Here is a 16,488-nt window from a genome sequence, read left to right as displayed (position 1 = left end):
TCCTCCGGCGGAGCCACTGGGTGAGTTCAAACCACCAACCTTTCAGGTAGCAGCTAAGTGTTTAACAGTTGCAATAGCAGGGCTCCATAACTCGTCACAGACCTCTCTTTCTTATCTCTCTCAAGAAATACGATCTGAACACTTCCAATATTTTAAAATAGCGCTAGTAACTTCATATTTTAAGTTTATAAAAAGTTAGCAACAAAAATGGAAATGCTGCTCTCTCAGTTTACAATAAATTAGGTGCATCCACCCCCTAGTGAGCAGATTATAAAATGACTGTGCAAGCTAAAATCAGGTCAAGTGATCTTATCAATCAGTGAGGAAAATACAATTAAGCTGTGACTCTGAAATTTTTTCATCAAAACATTAAAAACTTTCTTACTGCTGGTTGTAAATGTACAGGGAAATGAAAAAAGTAGTAAAACTAATATTTAGTATACTATAATTGATAACATTAGAAACATAAAGAATTAAAGTGTTTTATTTCTTTGTAGAAAATTTATCAAGAATAGCTTGAACAGTGCTTGTCTTCTTAACACTGTATAACTTATAATAAGGAGCAACTATCTTTTCTACGTCTTGGCGAACTATCACACTCCTATGTCTATTAACATGCTCAGCCGTTAACTGAAAGGTTGAAGGTTTGAGTCCACCCAGAGGCATCTTGGAAGAAAGGCCTAGAGATCTACTTCTGAAAAATCAGTCTTTGAAAACCCTATGGAGCACAGTTCTACTCTGACTTGCATGGGGCCACCAAGAGTCAGAATCAACTTGAGGACAACTGTGTTTCGTTTTATGTCTAGGTCAGCTTTCAACATTTTATACTTTAAGATCTCAGTGTCATGAAATATTTTTGAGAGTTTCTTTAATGTGAAGGTTTTTTGCCAACACCACTTCCTCTGGGACATCTTTATCCTTTTTTTTCACAGTTTTCTCATGAATTTAAGCTCAAGCTGAACAAAATTCATTAGGTGACATGAAGCCAAGGCCAGAACCAGGACAGTTTTGGATCCCAAAATAAGGCACAGAACTCCTTGTTGGCAGGATCCCACATTTTTACATGACTCAATTTTGTGATCTCACTTATGGCATTACACTGATATTTTATTTTAAACCTACGTTGTAATAATCCTGATTCTGTTGTGCAGCTTATAAATTGGCTGTGGAGAGAATTCCCAAGAAAGAGCTGTATTAGAATTCTAAGCAGTTACAATGCCTCTTCAAAAGGCAAAAAAAGAAAGAAAAAAAAAAGCATGTATTGGCTATACAATGTGTAGTTCATGTTATATGAACTACTTTGAAAGGATCATCTCTATTGGATATCAAATTTATGACATTTATTTTAAAAATCAGATTCACTTTCTTTGTCACACACCTGAATTCTTTCGTTACCTGCCTTTGGCATCCATTTAAAATATGAAATATTCCTAAATTATGCTAAGCAGAGCTTCTCTCCACTTGGTAGCTTCTGTGACGAACTACTCTTTTGCAAGCAGCTTCTATTCCTCCCTGCTCTGCTGAAGGTAAGCAGAGCCAGTGGGAAGTTAGCCAAAACCTTGCCCATTTTCTGAGTCTGTTCCCTTTTGCGGAAACCCTGGTGGTGTAGTGGTTAAGGCTACAGCTGCTAACCAAAGGGTCGGCAGTTTGAATCCACCGGGTGCTCCTTGGAAACTCTATGGGGCAATTCTACTCTGTCCTATACAGTCGCTATGAGTCGGAATCGACTCAGCGGGACTGGGTTTGGTTTGGGGTTTTTGGTCCCCTTTTGGAGTCTTTCCCCATTGCTTCTCCAGCCCCATATAAAACTCAGCTTTCTACTTTCTCTAGAAAAGATGAGGTTAGGGACTGATTTTAATTCAACTAAAACTCATTCATTCTTGTATGCCCTAAACTAACCACTTACAGTTTGAGCCCTTTTCTTCTTGTCTAAGGGACACTATAAGGAGCCCTGGTGGTGCAATGTTTAAGTGCTCAGCTACTAGCCAAAAAGCTGGTGGTTCAAACCCACCCAGCAGTTCTGAAGGAAAAAGACCTAGCAATCTGCTCCTGTAAGGACTGTTGTTGTTGTTTGGTGCCGTCGAGTCGGTTCCAACTCACAGCAACCCTGTGTACAACAGAACGAAACACTGCCTGGTCCTGTGCCATCCCCACAATTTCTGCAGCAGAGGCTTTCTAGTAGCCACATTAAAACAACTAAAAACAAAACAAAAATTGGTGAAATTAATCTTAATATATTTTATTTAACCTAAACATATCCAAAACATTATTAGAACTTGTAATTAATGTGAAAATTATTAATGAGCTATTTTACAGCTTTCTCTTTGTACTAAGTCTTTGCAACTAGGTGTGTATTTTATATTTACAGCCTGTACAATTTGTTTTCATCAGAAACACTTAATCTGTACTGAGATTTCATAAAATATACAGTTGAAAAAGCAGAGTCACACACCCAAGTTCCTCCAAACACATTGAAGTTTTCCAGTAACTGAAATGAACATCGGTTTTTAGATTTCAATTTAAATACACTAAAATTTATTAAAACTAAAAATTCAGTTCCTCAATTGCCTCATTTCAAGTGCTCAATAGCCAACCAAGTATGCCTCGTGGCTACTACTGTAAGACAATACAGATGTAGCAGGTCACACTGAAAGTTTTTTTTTTTTTTTAAATTTCCTTAGCATAGCTCCATCATGGAGAAGTATCCACTGCTTGCCCAAGAGGGGATGAGAGAAGGGAAAACGTGCACACTCTTCTAGGAAAAAAGAGTCTTTCAAGTCATTAGGAATCAACGTCTAAAATAGCTTGACTGTACAAAGTTGTTACTGAAAGTACTGTTTAACAATCTGGAGGTGTACAAAAGATTAACAGATTATTTCAGCTGACTTTAACTGCTGCGCTAGTTTACTGAAAAAAGACAAAATGGACTTTTTTCTTAGAGAGGAAAAAACCCCAAAGAGCTTAAACACTGAGTCCTGTAAGGGCTTCAGACCAGTTGAACATAACCACTGCAGCAGACTAATCAATCATGCAAGCACACCTTTAAATGTATCATTTCTACAGTACCTACGATAGACTTTTGCCCACTGAAGCTAAGCTGCACCCATATCCACAGTTCTTTAGATAATTCATATCTGGTAATCCTTGCCATTGGGAGGTCAGCATGAATGCTGGGTGGAAAAATTCTCTAAAAACTTGAACTTAATCAAGCTTACCCACAAGCTAGTAATCACCAAAGGCATTCTAAACATACAAATGTCCTCACTCTGCTATTCCAGCTCATGTACCTTAAATCGAGAACGTCTGTTGGCAGAGTGAAGGTTTCAGTGGTATCAGACCTCCCTGGTGGTATTTTCAGGCTAATCAAATCTCACAATGAACCGCAGAAACTCTCATGTTGACCAACACTCTTAAACTGAGTGGGGGTGGGTGGAGGAGGGGGGCCTGAAGTATTCAAGACATTCACAAGATGTCAACATGAGTTATCTGTTCACAAAGGGTGACTTTTATGGGGAAATCGCATTGTTATTCCACAAGCTGCAGTGTCATGTTATCTCTGTCACACTACAGGGAGCACATTCAGGAATGTCAGCACAAAAGGCATAGACCAAAAAGCTGTGTCTGGTGGTCTGAAGCTGATTCTGATACTGAAAAGAGAGTAGAGCAAGCCCAGGTTCTTCTGCGTAACTGCCAAAAGCATTAACTCTTCCATAGTAACTCACTGCTGTGGATTCCGACTCATAGCGACCCTACAGGACAAAGTAGAACTGCCTCATCGGGTTTGGCAAGGCTGTAATCTCTAAGGAAGTAGACGACCACATCTTTCTCCTGCAGAGCTGCCAATGGGTTTGAACCAAAGACCTTTTGGTTAGCAGCCGAGTGCTTAATCACTGCAACACCAGGGCTCCTTCTTTGAAAGTAAATGCACACTGACTTTGTAGAATCATTTCAGGGTAAGAAGTTGCCGTCTAACCAACTACTATCAAGTCATGTCTGACTCATGGTGACCCCACGTGTATCAGAGTAGAATTGTGCTCCACTGGGTTTTCAATAGGTGATTTTTCAGAAGTAGGTCACCAGGCCTTTCTTCTGAGTGCCTCTGGATGGACTCGAACCACCAACCTTTTAGTTCAGGCCTTTCTTCTGAGTGCCTCTGGATGGACTCGAACCACCAACCTTTTAGTTAGCAGCTGAGCATGTTACCCTTTTACACCACCCAGGGACTTGATTGTGGCTCTGGAGGACTCCAATTACCCTTAACCAAAAAACAAAACAAAAACAGTTGCCATCAAGTCAGTTCTGACTCTTGGCAACCCAATGTATGTTAGAATAGAACTGTGCTCTGTAGGGTTTTCAACGGCTGATTTTCAAAAGCCAATCATCAAGCTTTTCTTCTGAGGCACCCGTGGGTAGACTTGAACCTCCAACCTTTCAGTTAGAAGCCAAGTACGGTAACCGTTTGCATCACCCAGGGACTCCCAAGTTGTTCTTACCCGTATATAGCCATTGCCATCAAGTTGATTCTAACTCATAGCAACCCTACAGGACACAGTAGAACTGCCCCATAGGGTTCCAAGGAGGGGCCGGTGGATTCCAATTGCCGACCTTTTGGTTAGTAGACAAGCTCTTAACCACTGTGCCACCAGGGCTCTTCCTTCTAATTCTCCTGCTCCAACAGGTCACTCCTGGATGTTATTTGCATCACAAAGCTGGCCAAACATCTTTTCTAATAATGGATCTTTACTAATTGTGTGATCACATTTTATGTGAATTTGAATTATTCGAAGTTTAATTAGTATCACAAAAAGATAATGAAATATTTTGAGCACAATTTGAAATGATAAGAATCTCCTCAAAATTTCAAAATATCTATAAAAATCTAATCATTTCAAAGCTCACTGGCCAGGAGAACTATAAGCAAGTCTGCACTATTGCCACATGGCCAGAAGGTGTTAGCAGGTAAGTAGATGTACCCACCATCTTTGGTTAGTATGGTATAAATAACTCTGTTGCTGGCATTCATCAGAATATCTGTAAATGATTTTGGAGATCACTATGCTGTCATTTTTGCCAACTGACTGAGTTGTTCCACAAGACTATGGTCCTAAGCCTTCAAACCCAGAAAACCAGTCCTGCAAAGTGTTTGGTTATATCTAAAAAGTATTTGTAACTATATGCTTTATTATATATATGAATATATATGCATACACATACATGCATATATATGTATACATACACCTATAAATACACACACACATATATTCACATATACATATCTAAACATATATAGGCCTACATACATACATATGGAGCCCTGGTAGCACAGTGGTTAAGAGCTACAGCTGCTAACCAAAAGGCCAGCAGTTTGAATCCATCAGTCATTCCTTGGAAACCCTATAGGGTAGTTCTACTCTGTCCTATAGGGTCGTTATAATGAGTCGGAATCAACTCGACAGTAACAGGTTTGGTTTTTTTGTTTCTGTTTTTGGCATGCTGTTATCTTAGCATCCTTCTTCATTATAATCAAAAATCTTTTTAATGCCCTACATTACCTAGTCATTCATTCAGTAGTGGTACTAGTACTAGTACTGAGCAATGTACCTGACATTCAAGAATTTAGAACTTATATTGAGGTATGGTTAAAATGAATGAGGTAGATGGGAGGAATGCCACTGTAAACTGTACTGATACAACTCTCTGTACAAGAGATAACTCTCTGTAAAATATTAGACATAAGGCTGTGAAAATAAAATGAAGGATTTGAAAAGGTACACCTTCGAGTTCATAAAAAAAAAAAATCACTGTATAACTTCACAAAGGTAACAGCAAAGAAAAAGTTAGCATCAGGTGTGCATATACCTGTGAGTCAACATATTGTCTAGTTAAGCCATGAAACAGTTTTTGACTATTTGAAAAGTGACGGCAAGGGTTGGTGGCAAGAATATGTTGAGTGATCTGTTCACCTAGCATCAGCCTAGAAGTTAAGTCAAGGGCACGAGGCACTGAATACGTGCATGTTCTAAAGAGGGCATAAGCAGAGGACCAGATACTTCCTCCAGGCCTTAGTAAGAGAGGTTTCACCACCTCACCCCCATCTACCTCCATACAGCCCTTCTATGGAAAGCACTGAAGGAAGAGGGAGAGAGGAAGCCATCTGCACAGCTTTGAGTTGTCAACCTACAGAGGACAACCTTGGCTTTCCCCTCACTCCTTGTGGGGAAAGTAAAGGACATACTTTTCCCACCTCAACTCTAAAGTCAAGTGAGAGGAGTCAGACAATCCCTCATGGAACTGGGAAAGAGTGAATCTAGGATGTTGTCCCTTGTGTGGACATCTGTTTAAGTGGAAAAGGTCCTAGGAGGAAGAAAAGGCAGAGGCTGGATTACACAGGCAAGAACTGGAATGTTGAGGTAGAGTTGGTTCTGCCATAAACATCTCAATGGGGTGGGGGGGAGGGGGACAAAGAAGCATCCCCTTCTCCCCCTCCCATCCACTTAGGACTGGCATGTGTGTTCCACAAAGAGAACTAACACATCAGTGCCAGCTGAGTAGGTGAGGACAGCTGCCACTGCTGACCAGAGCCAGAAACAATCTCTAAGAAAGGGCAACAACTGACAATCTACAAGATCAAGGGGCAGAAAAGGGGAATAGAAGATTCTATGTCTCCCTCCCAACTCCACGTTCATTATGTGAAAGCCTGGCCTTGACATGGACATGAGATTGAATTTTAAGCTATGCAGAATTGAGTTTTTGTTTTTTTAATAAGAAAAAGGGACCAAGAAGTTATAATACCTCCCCCAAGATGAGATGAAGGGTCTACTACTCAGTGTAAAGAGATTCAGCAGGGCACATTTGGGATTTAATGAGTGCTGAAAAATAAAACTGTCTCATGTTTGTGCTCCATGGAATTGATAGTGTTCAATAAACCAGCCAACACAATGTTTACTGTGTTTAAAAAATATAATTAAAAGAAAAAGAATGCTATCATAGTTACAGATTTATGCATCTCTTCTAATTTCCAAATTGAAAATTAGTTCTGAGCAACAAGCATTTTGGAATCTCAATGTCTTCAGGAACATGTTCATGGAATACAATATGACTGCCTATTCCTCACAGAATCATTCTAGGCAAAGGGCCCAGGTCATGAGGGCATCCTCAGTGGGTTGAAGGAGCGTAAGTGTGGTTATGACTATTATGCTTGAAACTAGTCTTAAAAAAAAAAAAAAAAAAGCCTCCAAATCTATGCTCCATGTATAAAAGCATGTAAGTGAGAGATCGATACACTGGGATTCTAGTAAATCTTATCAAAGGGGTTTACAGAGACAATACCTGTGAAGCAACCCAGAAAATGTTGCTGAAGCTGATTGAAAACTCAGCCTCAATAGCAAGGCTGTACTTAATAACAAGTTATTAATAGCAAGGCTGTACTTGTGTTACAAACATCAAGAATTAGCTGCTCAGTTGGGTTTCTGGTCAAAGTGAAACAATGGAACAAGAGAGAAATAATCAAGATAAATACTGGGTCCAAAGAACAACAAAATTCTGGAAACTTCAATGTGAAGAGAACATACTCAAAAGAAAAGGCCCGCAAATACCTAAAGAAAGAATTTTTTCCCAAGAAAAAGAACACAGAAACAATGCCACAATAATAGAGCACAGCCTTCAACTTCAAAATAATCTGCAATATGTGGTCAACTCTAGGAGTAACCATCTATAAACCCATAACCCAGCGCTGTCGAGTCGATTCCGACTCATCGCTATAGCAACTGTAACAACTGTAAGATTTAAACGAATGTTAACAATTGGGTAGGTTTAAGTGAAAGGCAATACCTTTAAATCTTCATAGTAAGGGGTGTGTTATGGATTGAACTGTGTTCTTTCAAAACACATTTTGAGAGGCTCTGAATAGCCAAAGCAATATTGAAGAACAAGAACAAAGTAGGAGGTCTCACACTTGCCCAACACAAAACATACAATACCGCAACAGTAGTCAAAACGGCCTGGTTCTGGGTCAAGGGGTCAAAGTCCATTCAATGAGAAAGAAACAGTCTCTTTAACAAATTGTCCTGGCAAAATTGGATATCCATTTGCAGGAAAATGAAACAGGACCCATCCTGCACTAAATAAATAAAAAATAGCAGCACTAAACAGCAAAAAATGAAAACAACCTAAGTGTAGTTCAGCAGATGAGTGGATAAACAAAATGTGGTACATACATACTATGGAATATGATGCAGCCATAAAGAATGATGAGTCCTCGAAGCATTTTATAACGTGGATGAATCTGGAGGACATTATACTGAGTGAAATAAATCAGTCACAAAAGGACAAATACTGTATAATCTCACTTTTCTAAAAAGACAAGAATAGATATATAGAGAGAGACCAATGTTCATTGGTGGTTACCAAGGATGAGTCAGGATTGGAGGGGGAATCACTCTCTAGATAGCACATATTTGGTATTTTTGGTGATGGGAAATGTAACACCAAATGTGGATAAAGTGTGCACAGCTTGACCAAAGTAAAAGATGACACTAAGACATACACAAGAAAAAATAGTTTTTGGTAATTCCTTATGGCATATATAATTTTGCAACAACAAATACATTGGTGGGTATATATGTATTATGTATTATATAAGGATACAGATGAATAGATATGTATATGTGAATATGTATGTGTATATATATGCATATAAGTGTATTCATATATATAATAAAGTACATAGGGGACACAGTTACAAATACTTTTTAGACATAGCCAAACACTTCCCAGGATTGGTTTTCTGGGTCTGAAGGCTTAGGACCATAGTCTCGTGTAACAACTTGGTCAACTGGCGTAATATAGTTCATAAAGTTTATGTCCTACATCCTAGTCTAGTGAGTAGCGTCTGGGGTCTTAAAAGCTTGGGAATGGCCATACAACTATTGGTCTTTACTCATCCAGAGCAAAAGAGAAAGAAACCCAAGACTCAATGAAGAAACTAGTCTACAGGACTATCTACCTGAACCATGGCCTCATCTACCTTGAGACCAAAAGAACTACATGTTGCCTGACTACCATTACCCATTGTTTGGATCAGGGCCACAATGGATGGATCCTGATAGAATAGGAGAAAAATGTAGAACAGAACCTCAAATTCTTTAAAAAAAAAAAAAAAAAAATCCACACTTACTGGGCCAATTGAGACTAGAGGACTCCCAGAAACTATTGCCCCGAGATACTCTGTAAACCCTGAGGTGAAACTATCCCCTGAGGTCACCTTTTAGCAAAATAACAGATTGGCTCACAAAATAAAGACTATCATTCCTGTTCCTTTAAAAAATCATGTATGTGAGGTTAAACATGAACAATTCCTTTAAAACAAAGATGAGCAGGTAAGCAGGCAGGGAAACTAGATTACTGGAAACAGAACAACCAGAACTGAAATAATGAGAATGTGAAGAACGTAACCAGTGTCACTGAACAACTTGTGTAGAAATGGGAACCTAATCTGCTGTGTAAAGTTTCACCAAAAACAAAATATTAAAAAAACAAAAACAAAAACAAACATGTTTTGAAATTCTGGCCACTATACCTGTATAAAGGATCTTGTTTGGAAATAGAGTTTTTGTTATGTTAACTAGGCCATAACTAGTAGGGTGGGTTCTAAATCTAATCAATTCTCAGTATAAAAGAGTAGAATGGAAACAGTCATACAGGGAAAGACAGACATTATGTCAAGATTGTTTACAAGCCAAGGAACATCTGTCGCTACCAACGAGGATGAAATCAACATAGCTGAGACCCTAATTTGGACCCCAAATTGTGAGAAAGTAAATTTCTGTACCTTAAAGCCACCCACTTGTGGTATCTGTGTTACAGCAGCACCAGGTATCTAAGACAGGGTGCTGTGGGTTTACAGTTTGTCTCTGATGTGAGTTCTCAGACTACAAAAGATAATATATGCTTTGCTTTAAATATTAGCATGAGATCTGTAAACACGTTATGCATTATTTTTGTATAAGTGGGAGAAAATGAGAGGGTTAGGTAGAGAATGAATCTGACTTTATACAAATCCAACTCTGACAGCACTGAGGGCTAGTCCAACTTAATAATTAAGGCTACTCTGGAGTTGGGGAATAAGGAAGAAATAAATAGGTAAGAAGGTACCAGTCATACTCTCATTCCAGCAAGTGGCCCATTCTCTCCTCAGAAAACTGCTAGCCAGGCCAAGGATGCTCCAATCCCTTGTCCTGGAATTCTGGGGGATTCAGGAATCAGGAACCAGTGTTTCTTCCCGCTGATTTCTTTCATTAGATAAGCCTTGCATAATAGAGTTCCTGGGTGCTAGAAATGGTTAACCTGCTCAGTTGCTAACTGAAAAGTTGGCAGTTCAAGTCCACCCAGAGGCACCCTGGAAGAAAGGCTTGGCAATCTACTCCTGAAAAATCCATCATTGAAAACCCTATGGAGCACAGTTCTACTCTGACACACATGGCGTCGCTATGAGTTGGAATCAATCAGATGGCAACTGTCATTTTTTTTGGGTCTCTTTACTGAGGGCCAGGCAGCTACCTTTCACACTCCCTCTGACAGCCTCTGACATCCTCTTTTGCTGCAGTAAGGAAGGATTTTATCTGCAGTTGTTCTAATTCTCGGCACACGTGACATAGTAAGTGGCATTTGACAATGATAGAGGAAATGTGACATTCCCCAGCTAACATAGTATAATGTGAGACTTTCAAAAAAACATTACCTGTTTAGGCTGAGTTCCCTTTGAGAGAATGTCAAGTAAGTCCGCAGAAGAGATGAAATAGAAGCGAGGAAATGCTACGCGTTTGGTTTCCAGGTATTCAGTAAGAGCTTTTTCACAAAGAGAAAGCCTATACAAACGAAAAATATTTTTAAGCATCTCTTGCCTACTCAGTCATTAAAAGTGCAACATAATGCAACCCAGTTCCTCATCCGCCCACTTATCACAATGGTCTCACTGTTTAACACATAACCCAACCTCTCTATTTGACACCATCATCTTCCTTATGACTGAAGTACCAATCCCACCAGGTAGGAAGAGACACACACACACCCACCTCACTAAAAAAAAAAAAGCACCTCACTAGTTGAGGTTAAATATAGATCAAATTTAGGTTTATGCCACTTATCAATTTTCTTAACGACACTCCAAATCAGCACCAGAGAGGACAGGTTTGGCATTGCTCAACATGAGCACAGAAAGTATTAGTAAGATCTAATTGGTTTGGGGTCTTCCTTTTCCCATGGAATGTCTACAAAACACAAGTGGCTTCAACCCTTTCAGGTATTCAGAGGAGTCATAAGATTGAGAATCATTTTCACTTTACATATTCTTAGCGGAGCAGAGATGGCCCAGAGCAGAGCCCCCTAACCCCCAAAGATCATTGACAGAAATAATTAACTTCTGTAGAAATTCACCCTTTTCAAGGTATGTCCCATTTTAACTCTGAAAAAAATGTTCAGATTATAAAATTATTTTGCTTAAGCAACATATACTTTTACCTAGAGGTTTATTCCACTTTCCAATAAAAACTGATCACAGTTCCACCCCAGCGTCTCCTTTTAGCAGTTGATCTGCTTATTTTTAATCAAAGGAATATTCTTATGACCACTGGTTGGTGTGAAATCATTTGTGAAAATTATTTTCCAAGTGGGCCTTAGGACAATTTTAAAAGTATTAACATGCTCTCCAAGGATAATTTCTAATAAAACAATATGGTACACAAACAAAAGAATTTGAAATAACTGAGTTTCTGACATATAATAGGTCCTCAATCAATACTTGCAGGGTAGACTGGTAAATGAATTGATCAATCAATTATGCCAATTCTCTTGTTAATAAGCTATCTAATTTACCTATTATAATAGTCCTTTTGAAAAACAGAAATATATACATTTATTCACAATACATATGCAGTACCTAATATGTGCAAAACAATTATAAACAGAATTATAAAATCATTTAACTAGGGTTACATTTATTTTATCATGATGTTAAATCTATTAGATCCTTGAAAGAATTCTCACAAGATTGTAACAAATTGATGATTTTATAGCTTTATTCTTACCTGTCCTGTAAATCTTTAAGTTTTTCATAGAGATTGGGTCTGCATGTTGCTTCTAAAACATTTTTTATTTTAGCTGTGTTGAACATTAACTCCTGTATAAAAGCACAACACGGAGCCATTAATTTTAGAAAAGTACTTTTCTCAATTTTTTGCCAATTTAAGAGATTAAACACTGAAGAACAAACCATAAAGAAGCAACATTAAGATTTCTAAGAACCCCTGACACTGCATCTGTTCACATCTGCTTTTAAACTTTTAAAGATCAAAAACAAAGTAGACACACAGTGTTTATCAAAATAAATTCTATGGGCATTGCCATCACTCTGGGCTCACCCAGGATTTTACTTTTCTAACTCCCTCCCCCACACTCCCCCAAAAAAAGAAAGGGGGAGAAGGAGGGAGGGAAAGAGAGAGAAAGACCAGAATATTAAATAGTACATTCTTGGATGAAAATGAGATAGTGTTAAACAATCTGTCTATTCTCTCCTCCTCAAAGTTAAACAAATTAGAACTCCTCTGGTGGGACAGTGGTTAAGGGCTATGGCTGCTAACCAAAAGGTTGGCAGTTCAAATCCACCAGGCGCTCCTTGGAAACCCTATGGTGCAGTTCTACTCTGACCTATAGGATCAGTATGAGTTGGAATTCACTCGAAGGCAAGGGGCCCTGGTCTGTCTGGGAGCTTTAGACAGGCAAAAAAAAAAAAAAAGTTTAATCCTCGATTTTATTAAAAAAAAAAAAAAGTACATAGCTTTATTCTCTGCTGAAAGTCTCTCAATTCGTTTATCATTTTTATGTGGACATCTGCATGTGTTCTTTGTGGCTCTTGTAGGAAAAAATCCTCAAACCTGGCAGTATTACTTTGTTACCTGTTTCCATTCTTTTATGTATGAGGAGGAATCTACCTTGACTTCCTGTAGAGGTCACCAATCTATGGCCCCCTGCCTGTTTTTGTATAGCCCAGAAATTAAGAATCATTTTTATATTTTTTCAAATAGTTGGAAAAAAAAAGAATATTTTGTAACATGAAAATTATATGAAATTCATATTTCAGCATCTATAAATAAAGTTTTATTGGCACACAGCCAAGCACATTTGTTTATGCATTGTTTATAGCTTCTTTCATGCTACAATGGCAAAGTTGAGTACAGAGACCGTACGACCCACAAAGCATAAAATATTTACCATATGGTTCCTTCTAGCTCTGGTGACACAATAGGTAAGAGCTCAGGCTGCTAACCAAAAGGTCAGCAGTTCGAATCCCCCAGCCACTCCTTGGAAACCATATGGGACAGTTCTCTCTGTCCTACAGGGTTGCTATGAATCAGAATTGACTCGACAGCAATGCTTTTTTTGGTTTTATATGGCTCTTTCTAGAAAAAGTTTCCTGAACCCTGCTTACTAGAATGCAAAAATATATTTTTATAAACATGATACCCTGAGTCATGCTTCTTTATAAGACTTTCATATTGTTTTGACAATTCTGCTAGGATAGATTGTAGCCTGTTCTCTATGAACCTTAAATTCAGCATTTATCCCATCGAATCTTCTAGCGTCTTTCACAAGCTGGATTCGAATATCTTCTGAACAGACAAAGATGCTTTCTAGGTGAGCCCAAGTTCGCTGGACTTCCATCCAAATAAAGATGATTGAGTCTGCTATGTTTAATTTATTTTGCCAGCTTAAGACTTGCTCAATGAAATATTCCACATACTTGCTTTGAAGAAGAGTCTGTAACTGAACCTAAAAGAAAGGCAGAAGATTTTTAAACAATAGCTAATTTGACAGCATGCCCAGGAGGAAGGAATCATATCTATTGTTTATTGCTGGATGCCTAGGACCTAGCCTGCAATATCTGGACAGGTATTCAGTGAGTATTTAATAATTAGCAAACGAGTGAATTGATGGTAGTAAACGTCCATTCATATTAGCATTTTTCCCAAGAGACAAAGATAAATATAAGTAACTGCACTTAATGTCTTCTACCAGAAGACCATGTTTGTCTGTTACAGCCAGAAAAAAAAAATTGTACACTGGGGTACAACTTTAGGAATTAAACCTCATTCTTTAATCTTCTCTCACTCTCCCCCTGCCTATGAAAGTCTTTTATTTTAATCTCAACAAAGGGGGAGATATGGGGAGATAAGGGGAAGGGGGAGATAGGGCAAGAGGGGGAGATAAGGGAAGTGGGGAAGGGGGAGAGGGGGGAGTGGGAGAGAGAAGAAGAGGGAAGAGGGAGGAAGGGAAAGAGCAAGAAAAACTTCCCTTCAGCCTGCCAAGGCCTCAAGCTTCCATTTTCGTCCCCTCCTTTTTTTTTTTCAGCTCACTACCAAGCTTCACCAGAGCTGCTGTTCTGACTCTCCATCTTCCCATAAATCTCCCTCACTCTAAACACATAAAAAAAAATAATAGAGTACTATCTTTATAAACCTGTTTCTTTTCCTAAGAGCCTTAAGTCTAATAATAACAACCCAAATGTTAATACTGTCTCTGAGTAGTTTGTCTCTTCTACCTTTCTTATTGTGTCCAAAGAAATATTAACCCCTTAGGATTCAAGACCATATATCTCTGCTCTTACCTGTCTCTCCAGCCTTATTTTGCATTAGTACCATTAAAAAAAAAAAATCTATATTCCAAGGAAACTAAAGTCTTATATAATTACCTCTGAATGCAGGTGCTTTCTGGCATTCCAAGATGTTGCTAAGATGTCCCCATTGCCTGTAACACCGTTTTCTGACTGTCATTGTTTATTGAATTCCAGCCTGTCCTTCAAGGTTCGGCTTTAAGCCCCTAATAAGGCCTGCCCTTTGACTTTCACCCACCCCATTAGATAGCCTCTTGGTCTCTTCTCACCTCAGAGCCCTTCTGTTTGTCTCCCTACTCAAGTGCAAGTTCATTGAGAAAAAGAGTTCATCCTTTGGATCCCAACTGGCTGATGTTATTATCATTATTCACTGAATCCATAAATAATTGTTGGAAGTGGCAAAAAGTAATAAAAATATCCATCTTACTTGGTTGTGCTCTAGAGTCTCAAAAAGTTGTTCATCAGACTTTAGTAATGGAATGCCTGTCCGGTAGTGAACTTCATAAGAAAACTCCATGGTTGCCCAGATATGACTGATTTCACTAATAACCTAGTAACAAACAATATAAGTTAAATTACAGGCACAAGAAATTAATTTAGGATAACCATCTAAGCTATTACTTAAATTTTTTTTTTTTTTTTTTACTATGTCCAAATAAGCAGACTGATATCAAATATTATGGACCCTCATTTTTTTTGGTCCAAATAATTAATGGTGAAAGGAGTTTTAGAGAATTGAATTCCATCACCCAAAAGAAACAAGCACCACACCAATATCTAACTTCTACTGAACATGAGTTTTACATCCTTCACAAAAACAAAATACTAGTGTAGGAAGGGATATATGAGGTTATCTAAAGATTTGATAGATGCTATTTACAAATTTTTTAGCATAGGCTAGACAGTGCTTAGAGTGCTTGAATGTGAATCTCTATTTCTCTGTGTGTATCTCAGTTTCCTCTTCTGTAAAATAGGGATAATAATATTACCTATCTTAGGGAATTAAATTAGTGAATACAAATGTAGCACTTAAAGAGATGCTTGCTACAAGTTAGATATAGAAGTATTTTTTTGCTGTCATCGTCATCATCTGTGCCAACCCTTTTATTTCACAGATTTATCGTGGCTTAGAATGATTACTTTTCCTGCCCAAGGCACATACCTAACTAGCAGCAGAGAACAAACTAGGACTCATGCCTCCACACTCCTACGGCGTCAGAAGAACTTTTCTTTGAGTCAGCTTACATGGTAATGCACAAAATCATTATCATGAGCTGCCGTCGTTAGTATTAGCTGTCCAAGTCATGGTGACGCCATACAAAACCAAATGAAACGCTGCCTGGTCCTGCAACATCCCCATGATTGGTTGGGGACTTAACAACTGTGATCCACAGGATTTCATTGACTGATTTTTCAGAAGTAGATTGCCAGGCATTTCTTCCTAGTCTGTCTTAGTCTGGAAGCTCTGCTGAAACCTGTTCCGTATCACAGTAACATAGAAGTCTCAACTGACAGATGAGCAGTGACTGCACGTGAGGTGCACTGGCCGGGAATCGAACCTAGGTCTCCCACTTGGAAGGCAGTAATTCTGCCACTGAACCACCACTCTTCCTGTAACACACAAAATTAGCCCAATATAAACAGGAAGAGCCCCAGGGCACTACCTTTTCCGTCCCCATTTCTTTCACTGCTTTGTCCACAATGCTTCGGACATCATCTTCCACTTTATGCAACTGCAGCACTAACAAGTTTGCCCAAGTTGTGGCTTCATTTATTGAAAAGTTGACCTGATTATGAAAAAAAAAAAAAAAAAGGCTGAACTT

General features: G+C 38.6%; 1 protein-coding gene across 3 annotated transcripts in view; it reads right to left on the bottom strand.

Moving 5' to 3' along the window:
- Positions 1-16,488, bottom strand: part of DNAH11 (dynein axonemal heavy chain 11) — a 368,316-nt gene that overhangs the window by 283,374 nt on the left and 68,454 nt on the right. For all 3 annotated transcript variants that reach the window (XR_007518405.1, XM_049893431.1, XM_049893432.1), the window contains exons 24-28: positions 16,330-16,452; positions 15,093-15,215; positions 13,600-13,824; positions 12,084-12,175; positions 10,739-10,865 (exon numbers count right to left, since the gene is read on the bottom strand). Coding sequence is in view for 2 of the 3 variants with exons in the window: in XM_049893431.1 (XP_049749388.1) it covers positions 10,739-10,865; positions 12,084-12,175; positions 13,600-13,824; positions 15,093-15,215; positions 16,330-16,452 (690 nt within the window). In the remaining variant the exon portion in view is untranslated. The remainder of the gene's footprint in view (positions 1-10,738; positions 10,866-12,083; positions 12,176-13,599; positions 13,825-15,092; positions 15,216-16,329; positions 16,453-16,488) is intronic.

Source organism: Elephas maximus, chromosome 8, assembly GCF_024166365.1.
Source record: "Elephas maximus indicus isolate mEleMax1 chromosome 8, mEleMax1 primary haplotype, whole genome shotgun sequence".
Classification (NCBI taxonomy): domain Eukaryota; kingdom Metazoa; phylum Chordata; class Mammalia; order Proboscidea; family Elephantidae; genus Elephas; species Elephas maximus.
Note: the sequence above shows the minus strand (reverse complement) of the source record. Positions and strands in the feature narration are given on the sequence as shown.